At 47.1% G+C, this 12,269-nt stretch overlaps 1 protein-coding gene across 2 annotated transcripts; it reads left to right on the top strand.

Moving 5' to 3' along the window:
* Positions 1-1,621: 1,621 nt before the first annotated feature.
* klhl5 (kelch-like family member 5) lies at positions 1,622-10,939 on the top strand. Of its 2 annotated transcripts, none has more exons than XM_047044849.1 (12): positions 1,622-5,058; positions 6,354-6,542; positions 7,215-7,351; positions 7,474-7,751; positions 8,244-8,456; positions 8,723-8,909; positions 9,015-9,239; positions 9,343-9,418; positions 9,732-9,818; positions 9,997-10,209; positions 10,293-10,464; positions 10,698-10,939. In XM_047044849.1, exons 1-12 carry the CDS (start codon positions 4,484-4,486, stop codon positions 10,752-10,754), a joined length of 2,409 nt encoding a protein of 802 aa, XP_046900805.1. In that variant the 5' UTR covers positions 1,622-4,483; the 3' UTR covers positions 10,755-10,939. The 2 variants fall into 2 exon arrangements, with proteins under 2 accessions (XP_046900805.1, XP_046900806.1); XM_047044850.1 differs by having other exon boundaries at positions 1,623-5,058; positions 7,474-7,670.
* The last annotated feature ends 1,330 nt before the right edge of the window (positions 10,940-12,269 follow it).

Raw genomic sequence — 12,269 nt, 5'->3', positions numbered from 1 at the left:
TCAATGCTTAAAATTACAGTTTTTTCATCAAATCAAATATGTAAACTGACATACAAAAAAAAAGTTATTTAATTATTGTTGGCCACCGGGTGTCACGCGTTTCCGATTACTAATTCTCTCGTGCTCGGGAACTCAACCAGTTTCACAGCAAACATGGAAACAATCAAAACGAGATTAACAATCCACAACTAAACAATAAACAGTGAAGTTGCAAGGTAAGAAAGCGCTTGATATATTTTCTAATGAAAACCTGTCAATGTTTAACGCATACAAATAATATCATGTTTACTAAACGAAAACACCAGTTGAAAACTACCACTGGGAAATGAAACGCCCAGCCAATGATGCTCCGAAAGCGGCAGGAACACGGAAGATAGCTTGGTGTTTCTCTTGGCCTCGGCGCTATGAATGTCATAAGAGTGGACTAGTAACCAGACTGCTAAATTTGCAAATTAGGCCCAAGTCAATACTGAATTGTGGCGTGTGGGAAGATGTGAAGCATGGAGAGAGGATCTTGTTTTGTTATTCCTGTGCCCCATAGCCAACATCGCGCGGCTTCAGTGACCCTTTTTTGTTTCAAAAACTCAACAACGATATATATATATATATATATATATATATATCTAATAATAAGGAATCTCTGTGTGTGGTTTAGTGGGATTTTAGGGCAAGGAGTGTCCCACGATTATGTCAAGAACCAGGCGCTACAAAATTGTAAATTTGGACCTGTGTCAGTTTAACGACTGAAGGACGTGCGATGCCGCTTTTGACGTTGTTTGGACGAGCGCTCGAGATTCCCCCAAAATAATTGTGGCAGGTTTCGCGATGGATCCCTTTCAGCTATGTTGCTGGCACTACACAGCGTTGAGCTGCACTAGTTATATGCTATGCTACACCTCGTTTAGCTGAGCTCCACTAAAGTGACCTCACAGGATTGTCATTAAGGAATAAATGCTGGACAATATTGAAAGTGGATACTTTTTTCAGGCTGGGCGGCGGCAGGGTATGGCTTGGTTGGGCCACAGCCACACCAATATTTGTTTTCCCCACCATGGAACAACCAAGAAAAGTACTGAGCAGATAAGGGTTAGGGTTACACAACATTTACATTTATGCATTTAGCAGACGCTTTTATCCAAAACGACTTCCAAAAGAGAGCTTTACAAAAGTGCATAGGTCACTAATCATAACAACGAGATAGCCCCAAACATTGCGGTAACCAAAATATGAAGCATGTAAAAACGTCACGAAGGGAAGAACCATAAGAGCATGTAGTTAAACAAGATACAATTAAACAACATGAACCTTGAAAAGTGCAAGGGTGTACCTGTGGAAAAAAGCAAGCAACAAAATTATATTGCACTGCAAGTACAATAGTTACAGTTGGTCAGTTACAACTAACCAACAAGAGGAACAAGTCTCTCAATAAGAGTCATTGTGATCCTGGAGGAAACATCGGGTCCAGTCAAACATTCTTAAGTAACGTTGTACTCCCAGAACAAGTGTCTCTTTTGCCTTTTCTTGAAGGTGGGGACACAGTGTCTCTGATGGAGGTGGGGAGTTGATTCCACCATTGGGGGGCCAGACAAGAGAAGAGCTTGTGTTGTGGGACCACAAGACGGTTGTCAGAAGAAGACCGTAGGTGGCGGGTGGGGGTGTAAGGCTGGAGCATACACTTGATGTAGTCGGGTGCAGGGTTAATTTAGGGTTAACGCCAACCTGTTCCATTTTAATTTACCCCTTTTGAACATTACACTCCCGCTGACACTGTCCAGAGGTCTTGCTATACCATTGCCCCACGATTTGTATTGTTATTGCACATCTATGGTGGTTACTAATACATGAGGTGTTAATAGCCTCATGGCCAATTAGGTGCTGTGAAACTGTGGACTCAGCCTCCACTAAATGCCATGCTAATGGTCTCATAACATGTCATAGTCAGAAAATAAATGCTGAGTAATGGTTAAAGCTCACCCACTGCATCACATACAGGACTCCCTTATGTACATGTTATGCATGCTTGCCATGCTTCCTGCCTCATCAGTATGGCTTCTGTCTCCTCAATGTGACATCCCCTCTTTCTCTCATTCTCAGTTTCTCTCACTCTTTCATTCTCTTTCTTTCTCTCATTTTCATGTTTTCCTCGATTCCTTTTCTTGGTCATTGAGTGAATACAACAGCCTAGCCAGACGTGAGGCAATATGGTGTGTGTGTCCACCTGTGTACCTGGACAGGAGAACAATTACAATCCCCTGTGCAACAGGCATGGATCAAAATAATTGGGTAGTTCTAGGTAAGTCTACAGGATGGTGGGGTGTGTGTTGGTGTGCAGGCTCATGTTGAGTAGCGTTACCATGGTATCAGTTAGGGTATATCTGACTCTGTCCGTTCAAACCCTGTACAGTCGAACACACGCACACAGTCCCTAACTGGACATCAGACAAACTAACGTCGATGCTCTGGATCTACTGGCGGACGCTGTCTCAGTGTCTCAGAGAGAGACGAGGGGATGAGGGCAGAGATTTCAATGAGACTGCCTTAGATGAAGAGATTGACATTTGATGGAGGGAGGTAGTAGAGATGGAGGAAGGGATGACGGAGAGATGGAATCAAGGAGATGGGGAAAGAGAAGGGATGGATTGGAGATGAAGATGGTGGAGAGGAATGGTAGGTGAGAAAGAGAGGATATTGAAATATGCTGTCAAAGCTATTTTCATAAGAGGAAAAACTGGGACATGATTAATGGATCTGGAACGCAGGCAAACACACACACACGCACCCTCACACACACACACCCGCATGCACCTGGAAACAGAATGCAGATAATGTCCTTGATGTGTGTATGAGGCTGCTGTTGGCTGATTCAGTAGATGCGGAATGAGAAAATACTGACTACCGAAGGTTGTCTGACTCTGTTTGTGATCTGACATACACCAAAGGTTACCAGTCACTCTGCATATTCTCTCTGGTGTGAAATTGCAGAGCTATAATATTGTACTTCCAGATCACTTGATTACAACCATACCAACACACACACACACGCACACACACTCACGCACACACACTAACACATGCCGAGGCTCAGTGTTGTAGGGAAGCAATTATTTGCTTGGCCAGTCTGATCCTGTTCTCAGTCTCAAGGACAGCCAGCCAGCCACCTGATTACAGCAGAGCAGACAGCCAGACCTGTCTGTATCTCTTTTGTGGTGCTAACATGCTGCCTGTGTGTTATATTATTTATACTGTGTGTTCATCATAGTATACAGGGTGTGTACAGAAGACAGGTCCTGACATGCCCCGCCCAGCCTCTCCTGGGATCAACCGATCAAGCCAGGAAGTGTGGCTGTTCAGCCTGCACAGTAGACACATGCCCCATGTGCATCTTATTGTGATGTGTGTAGGAAATTGAATAAGATGGGGAAAGAGTACACAAGAAGAAGGGGAAGTGGAGGTCTCTGTAACCTTCTGGCATGGGAGGGCAGAAGTGGGAGAGAATAAGAGGGAGAGGAGGAGATGGAGATGTAAGGAAAGAGAGGGAGATAAGAACAGAGTGGGAGAGCTCCCCCAGATGGCTGCTATACTGTGTTTACTTTTAACTGCGTGTATATGTCCATGGACACTTTGTATCTCAGGTTGTAAGAGAGTTGAATGATTGCTTCAGATCACCACAATAAAGACCCATAACGTTAGACAGATGAAGAACACCCTTTCCAAATGACGAATGATCACAGCCTGGTATTTATTGACCAATCGGCTTTAAGTTTGATGTCCTCCCCGAGGAGCTGTGTGCATGTGTGCGTGCGTGTCAGCGCACATGCTGTCAGTGTCTGTCTCTGCTCAGCAATAATCTGCTGCTGAAGCTCTACTCTACTGAAACAAACAGGTAAGGCTGCATGGTGCAGGATGTAACATAAAGCTGGATGTCAAGTTCGAAATCCACAACCATTCAAGGACTTAGGACTTGGTTTTAATCAGTCCCCAGTCCTCCTACTGCTGTCTCTCCAGTTTAGTCCTCTCCACAATATTATAATCTGACTACTGTAGACTAGTTCTCTACAGTAGTCAGTAGTTTTTAACAATAATTTTCTCTACAATAAACATTACAGTAGGCTAGTCCTCTCCAATGCAGTCTAATGCTGTTGTTTCCAGTTGTACTTTATACATGCTGTAGCCTACACCATTTTTGCATAGTGTGTGTGTGCGTGCGTGCACGCGCAAGGATCATACAGAGCCTATAATGTAGAAGAGGTGGGAGCATGAGTACCGTTCGAAACTGCTTTGCGTTATTTGCTCTCACTCTTTCACTCACTATCACTCACCCATTTACGCATACATACACAAAGGTTCACTCTCACACCCATCCATAAACGTTGCCTCTGGTCGCAGTTTTCAGGCGTTCTGTTGCTGAGAGACGAGTAGCTTTACAGTACGATACGTTAACTGCACGAAGGCTCCCCGCCATTTCTCCCGTTTAGAAACGGGAATGTCGAGCAGTAACTCGAGTTCTTCGAGAAAGGAGTTTGATGTGAAGCAGATCCTCAGAATCAGATGGCGGTGGTTTGGTCACCCTGCGGTCCCTCCGCCTCATTCCCCACCCTTGGGAGACTTCTTTAAAAGAAAAGGAACGGACAACACCACCGGAGAGAACCCGTCCGTCAGTGGCTGTAACGCAGATGCCAGCACGTCAAACGTCAGCACTGGGAGAAACGGTCTTACGACCAGTAGTAGCAATTGTGAGAATTTATGTAACGCCAACAACGGAAAGTTGATGGAATCTGAAGGGAGTAGCAACGTCCCCGGAGCCGCTTCAGCTGCAACCGAGAGTTCGGTCTGTCCTCGTTCTATCAGTGCACCGGAGGGTAGGAGCTCGGCGGCGCTGTCGTGGGTCTCCTCGCCGTCATTATCACACTCTCGCCCACTACAAAATACGGAGCCCCCCGGCGAGTGTCAAGTGCGACAGCCGCTATTGGTGGTTTCTGTTCCGGTAACTGAAGAGGAGACAGGGGCATCCAGACCTGAGAATAGGAAGCATGCCGAAACCGACTCCAGCTCGTGCAGGTACGATGCAAAGATTTTTTGGGGCACATAGCTGATATTGTTATCCCGTTTGCAGGGATAATGAGCCTATATACAGTATACTGTGTTGTTACATTTAGCCTCTTCATTTGAGTTTGTCAGGTCAGCCAAGCAACATAATCTTTTTAGTGGTCTTATCTGATTGGCAGAAAGCCAAAGGACTATTTTTGCAGCTAGTTTCGAAAAACCCATGTGCAATCAATGTAGGAGTTTATCTCCAATCATCCAGCATTTTTAGAGCTTAGGCAACTCCCACTTACTGACATTGAGTCAGTATCTGGTGTTGAGACAGAACCTTCAGGTAATGACTAAGCTTACAGTAACACGTGTCATGCTTCACTGTCTGTATGGCTTCCTCCCTCACTTGTTAAAAACTATTGTCCTCTGATCTATGCACTTCTGATCTTGGATTTTCTGTTGTACTTTGTACACTGTATGCTTTATTTGTACGTTTCTTTGGATGAAAGTGTCTTCTCAATGAATTAAATGTAAAACATTTCCAGAACTGGGTCATTTGTGATGATCTGTGTAATCAAGTGTTCTAATATACACACAAATACAAATGCATAAAGTATTCTCATTATCTAAAAGCTTGTACACAGATGTTGAACATCCTTGATGTGTGTGTGTGTGTGTACAGTTTGACCAGTATCTTTTGTATTCACTGTCGTAGACGAAGAATGATGGTTTGCTTCATGCACATAGGCTTAATTAAGTGAACTGGACGGCAGACGTTTTCTCACTTCAAAGCCTCCTCTGGCAGCATTTAGACCCACATGCTCAGAACACACACTAACGCACATTCTGTACACACACACTACGTACACACACACACACACTTCAAGAAGAGAACTAGATAAATTAAGTTTAGAGAAGTGGGGGAGGAATGTAGAGAGAGGGAGAACAGATGACGGGGGGGGGGGGGGGGGGGGGGGGATGGGAAGTTCTTCTTCAGACAGCGATGCATTAGTTAGGTTAGTTCATACACACACACTCCCCAGTCCAGTGTGTGTGTGTATCTTATCCATCTCACTCAATCTTTATCTTCCTCTGGACAAGCACAGAGCATGTGGAGTCTTGCCAGGAGGACCTTACTGGAAAGCACCAAATAAACTATTGGTACAATCGTCTGATGCGCACATGACGGACCTCTGCTTATGAATTAGACAACCACACAAATGCAGCCCACACACTGTCTCTCTGCTTTATTTTCACTCTCCTTTTAAACCCTTGAGCCTCACCAAGCATGCTCTCCTCCTGTGTGTGTGTGTGTGCAGGACGTCCAACAGCAGTGCAACGCTGTCCTCATGTGTGTCTATGGAGCTTTGTGTGTGTCCAGAGGAGTGTGTGTTCTCTGCCGCCTCGCATGCCAACTCAACCTTCTCTAAGATGGAGACCTACCTCCGCACGCAACAGCTGTGTGACGTCACCCTCGTGGCCAGGGACAGGAGGATACCTGCACACAGGTAACACACACACACACTTACATGTCCACATCTTACAGTGGACTGATCCTCTGATGCTAATATTTGTGGGCCTGTGGTAGGGAGGGAGAGAGGGATGGAGAGAGGGAGGGAATAAACCATTCATATACCATCACAGTTTATTTTGAGTTGACTCAGGAGTTTGTGCTGTGAGAGATCACAAGCTCAGCATTCTCTCTCCTCCTCTCCCTCTCAACCCTCCCTGCTCCGCCCCTTTTGTAGATTATTCCCCATGTCCCCATGTTACACTCCTGACTACCTATTACATATAAACTCTGCCGATGGCATGGAAAACTATCAGTTCCCTCTATAATAGAATAGAATGGAATCTTAGTTTCTCCCTGAGTCGTGAGTAGTATGTGAGTCTTGAGTGCGTGTAATCCCTCTGACTGGTGTGAGAGGCAAGCTTATTTAACAAATCCTGTTTAAGTAACCATATAATTGTTTTTATTGCCGTTTCTCTCTTTAGTTGTAGAAGTAGTAGGTACTTTATTCATCTCGAGGGGAAAAACCTCACTTTCTCACGCCCTGCCTTCTTGCAAAGACATTTCTGCTAACAGCAGGGCGTGGGGTCTAATCCCACGCAGGCTAGTGCAGTTCCATGTGTCAGACTTCCATGTGTCAGGCTGTCTATTCTGTTCTAATCCTACCCAGACTGGTGCTCTCCTCGGTGTCAGATTACTTTGCGGCCATGTTCACCAGTGATGTCCGTGAGGCCAAACAGGAGGAGGTGAAGATGGAGGGGGTGGATCCTGATGCCCTCTGGGCCCTGGTGCAGTATGCCTACACAGGTACACACTCAGAACTTTCAAACACAGGAAACTGGAAAGAAGATTGATAGCTCTCCTCTTCAACTTGTGATCAACATAGACACGACTACTGCACATGATGTGTGTGTGTTTGTCTTTCCAAGGTCGTGTGGAGCTAAGGGAGGACACCATTGAGTCTCTGCTGTCGGCCTCCTGTCTGCTCCAGCTGTCCTCTGTGGTCCAGGCCTGCTGCTCCTTCCTCACCAAGCAGCTGCACCCCTCCAACTGCCTGGGCATCTGCTCCTATGCTGACGCCCAGGGCTGCTCCCAGCTGCAGCATGCTGCATATGCCTACACCATGGTGCAGTGGAAGACACAGACACATACCCACCCCACACATACACACTCCCACACAGAAGGAAAGAAAGCCATGAATGAAAACGTGAGGGGAAGGGCTTTTCACATAGTCCACCATAGCAGCAACACGAAAAACACAACTATGTGAAAGGCCATTTTGGTCATGTTTTCTTCAACTTTTCTCTGACTTTGTCCCTCACCGTCCATGTCTGTCTCTATTTGTCCCTGTCTCTCATACTCTTTCTCCTCCTCTCGTCTGTTTCTCCATCTCGCACCCTTGCTCTTTCTCCATCTTGCATTCTCTCTGCCACATCCCCTCTTCCTGTTCCCCTGAAAAGCGTAGTAACATTTAAATACCTCAGATTATGTTGAAGTGGTCTCTTAGCTGTAAATCTCCCCCCCCCCCCCCCCCCCCCCCACACACACACTGTGGATGAGAACAGTATCTCTTAGACTCCCAAGAATGAAGGCGGTATGCGGTAAAACAAGTCCGAATAATCCCTTCTCCTCTGTCCCTTCTTCTCTCCTCCATACAACTCCTTCCTTCCCTTTGCTCCTTCTCCCTCCCTCTTTCCAGGAACACTTTGTGGAGGTGGTGGCGGGACAGGAGTTCCTCCTCCTTTCCCTTGGAGAAATGGAGAGACTCCTTTCCTCCGACGACATGAACGTGCCCGACGAGGAAACCGTGGTGACGGCACTGTTGGGCTGGGTCCGCCATGACTGCCCCGCCAGACAACAGTATCTGCCCTCCCTCCTGGCTCACATTCGCCTGCCCTTATTGAAACCTCAGGTTAGGAGACACTGTCCTTCCCCCTCTCTGTCCCTCCCTCCCTTCCGCTGTTCTGCCTTTGGACTTTCTTGCCACAGAGAGACACCAACACTGTGCATCGCATGATCCATTTTGATGATTCATGTTAAGAGTATTTCGATTCCCTCCCCAATCCACAGATTGCTTAATACTTATGAACCGAGAACCAAACTGAATAGTCAAACCGTCCCTGAATAGACGTACGGAACAGTTCTTCACAAGTCCTTTCTCTTGCTGTGTGTGTTTAGTTCCTGGCTGACCTGGAGTCTGTGCTCCTGCTGAGGGACAGTGTGGAGTGCCAGCGTCTGCTGATGGAGGGGATGAAGTACCACTTGCTGCCCCAACGACGGCCACTGCTGCAGAGCCCCCGCACACGACCCCGCAAGGCCACCGTTGGTGTGCTGTTTGCCGTGGGGGGCATGGATGCTACCAAAGGTAACACACACATAGCATGGATGCCACCAATATATGATATACAAACTCACACCAACACAAATGCTCAACCAATAGCATTTCTTCCGTCGCTCTCCCTGCTACCAGGTGCTACCAGTATAGAACAGTACTGTCTACGTAGAGACACGTGGAGACAGGTGGCAACCATGTGTGGGCGGAGACTCCAGTTTGGTGTAGCGGTCCTTGACAACCGTCTCTATGTGGTGGGGGGGCGTGACGGCCTGAAGACTCTGAACACTGTGGAGTGTTACAACCCCCTCAGCAAGGGCTGGAGCATCATGCCTCCCATGTCCACACACAGACACGGCCTGGGTAGGATCCCACACAAACACACACATGGTTACACACCCATACGAACTCGGACACACACACAGTGTGGATGTGAGGTTGTGATTGTGTCTGTGTGTGTTTGTAGGTGTTGCAGTCCTGGAGGGTCCTATGTATGCAGTAGGAGGTCATGATGGCTGGAGCTACCTCAGTACTGTAGAAAGGTACTGCACCCTCAACCCTCAGTATTGGAGAATTGGCACTCAACCAATGAGTGACACCCTCGACCAGAAAACATGCCTTAATAAGCTTACTTTGCTAGCAAATGATGAGTATTCAGTGATCCTAAAATGTTGTTTATTATGTTGAGTGGCTTTTGCAACACTCACTTTCGTAATATGAAAAAAATAGTGTCACTGTCCAAATAGGTATGGCCCTAACTGTATACCTGCTCTGTGGGGGTCGGGCCAGGGCTTCTGAGGGGATCAGTATAATGATGCAGTGTGTGAGTGTGTGTGTTAACCCTCTCTGCTCCAGGTGGGACCCCCAAGCTCGTCAGTGGAGTTTCATTGCCAGCATGGCCACGCCCAGAAGCACAGTGGGGGTCGCAGTCCTCAATGGAAAGTAAGTACACACACTGTTCAGTATTGTTTTAAGTTCATGTCGAATTGTCATCGTTTTTCTTTTTTACGAAAACAACCATAATATAATGTAACTCTTCACTGAGCAACATGTGGAGGGAGGAAGTGAGAGAGAAAGGGAAGGAAGGGAGTAATTGAAGATGATGTCCCTCTCCCCCCAGGTTGTATGCTGTGGGTGGTCGTGACGGCAGCTCCTGCCTCAGGTCTGTGGAGTGCTTTGACCCTCACACCAACAGGTGGAGCTGCTGTGCACCCATGGCCAACCGGCGTGGGGGGGTGGGCGTGGCCACCTGGAACGGCTTTTTGTATGCCATCGGAGGGCACGATGCCCCCGCCTCCTCCCTTGCCTCGCGGCTCAGTGATTGTGTGGAGAGGTGAGATGGATGGGTGGGTGAGGGAAAGGGGGGATGGGTGAGGAGAATGGGTGAGGAGAACATCATTTTGTGTGTGTGTGTAGGTACGACCCTCAGACAGATGCTTGGACGGCAGTAGCCCCCATGAGCATCAGTAGGGATGCAGTGGGTGTGTGTCTCCTTGGTGACCGTCTCTATGCTGTTGGTGGTTATGATGGCCAGGTGTATCTCAATGCTGTGGAGGCCTACGACCCTCAGACCAACGAGTGGACGCAGGTATATCACATACAAACATACACACACACACACACACACACACACACACACACACACGGATATATACAGTACACATATACAAGCAGATATACACATGTTCAGTCACAGTGAAGTGTGTCAATTCTGACCAGTGTCTCAGTCCTTGCTGCTGAGAAGCAGCCTGTTGTTTCTTCATCTTATTCAGCAATAAGTGTTTCTGAATCTGCTCGTTTTGATCCGTCCTTCACCTCTAGGTGGCGCCATTGTGTCTAGGCAGGGCTGGAGCTTGTGTTGTGGCAGTCAAACTGTGAACATGCGCCCGTGTGAACACATGCCTGAACGCCCTGTTGACATCATCCCACTTCTGCCATCCCCGTCCTTCCTCCAGTGGGTGGACAGTCATCCCATACATTCCTGTAGACCAGGAGAGAGGGAGAGAACAGGAGAGAGGTAGAGGACAGGAAAGAGGGAGAGAACAGGAGAGAGGTAGAGGACAGGAAAGAGGGAAAGACCAGGAAAGAGGGAGAGACCAGGAGAGAGGGAGAGAACAGGAGAGAGGGAGAGAACAGGAGAGAGGGAGAGGACAGGAAAGAGGGGGAGACCAGGAGAGAGGGAGAGACCAGGAGAGAGGGAGAGACCAGGAGAGAGGGAGAGAACAGGAGAGAGGGAGAGAGGGAGAGAACAGGAGAGATGGAGAGACCAGGAGAGGGGTAGAGACCAGGAGAGAGGGAGAGACCGGGAGAGAGGGAGAGACCGGGAGAGACCGGGAGAGTGGGAAAGACCGGGAGAGAACAGGAGAGAGGGAGAGAACAGGATGCCAGATATTTGAAAAGCTCTCTCTCTGTCATTCTCTTTCAAGCTCAGTACTTTTCTGACCATGCACACACACACACACACACACACAATCCCAGGTACTTGTTTTGGCACCTCTGTGTGCTGACAGATGAGTGGATTAAAGATGAATATGAAAGAGTGTAGGGGAGGATGTAGAGTGTATGATGTACATCAAATGCTATCATTCTCTTACATGTTTTCTTTCTTTCTGTCTCCCTCCCTCCCAGCAAAAAGGGAGTGTAGCATTTGACATGTTTGATCACAAACCAGAAGACAGTTGTTGTGTTGTTAAGGTTTTGCTATTTATCCTGCTTCCTCTCTGGGGTCTGTATGTGTGTCTGTCTGTTTTAAAGGCTGGGATCTTTTTTAAATATGATCTGCCTCTCAGCTACTCTCCTCTGTTGCCTCACTCACAAATAGAACTGCACTCCCATAAACGCACCCAAAGCATAAACACATCCACCCACACAACAAATACAAAAACAAATACATATTGTACATACATATGCACAGTCAGCCCTACACACATACACAAACATCTGCAGATACACACATTCACATGGACACACTCACATACACACTAAAACAACCGTGCTTGTACACAGTCTCGGAAGCCCCCAGAATGCCTTCTGGACTTGTTAAAGCACAAGCAGGCATGCTGCTGTGTTGTCTGTATTTGAATCTTAATGTTTCAGGATGGCATTCCAGAATCCTGGTTTCCTCATTGTAGGACCAGGCTTCCCTTTATTTATATGGCACATCTCTCAAAGCTTGTACCTAATACTGTTTAAGGGAGGAGGGGGGAGTAGAAAGACTGAGTGGAATACAAAATGGTGACGTTCTCATTTCAAGTACAGCATATTCTTTTAGCAATGTATGATTATGTATGATTATATCTGGAGATGTCTGTTCTTATGTAGTAAGCTACTGGCTTTTTCTTCAGTATTGCTAGTTCTGTGTGTGTGTGTGTGTGTGTGTGTGTACGTGTGTGT

This window comes from Hypomesus transpacificus, chromosome 22 (genome assembly GCF_021917145.1).
Source record: "Hypomesus transpacificus isolate Combined female chromosome 22, fHypTra1, whole genome shotgun sequence".
NCBI classification, from domain to species: Eukaryota; Metazoa; Chordata; class Actinopteri; order Osmeriformes; family Osmeridae; genus Hypomesus; species Hypomesus transpacificus.
The sequence above is the reverse complement of the archived record's forward strand: the minus strand, read 5'-3'. Positions and strand labels throughout refer to the sequence as shown.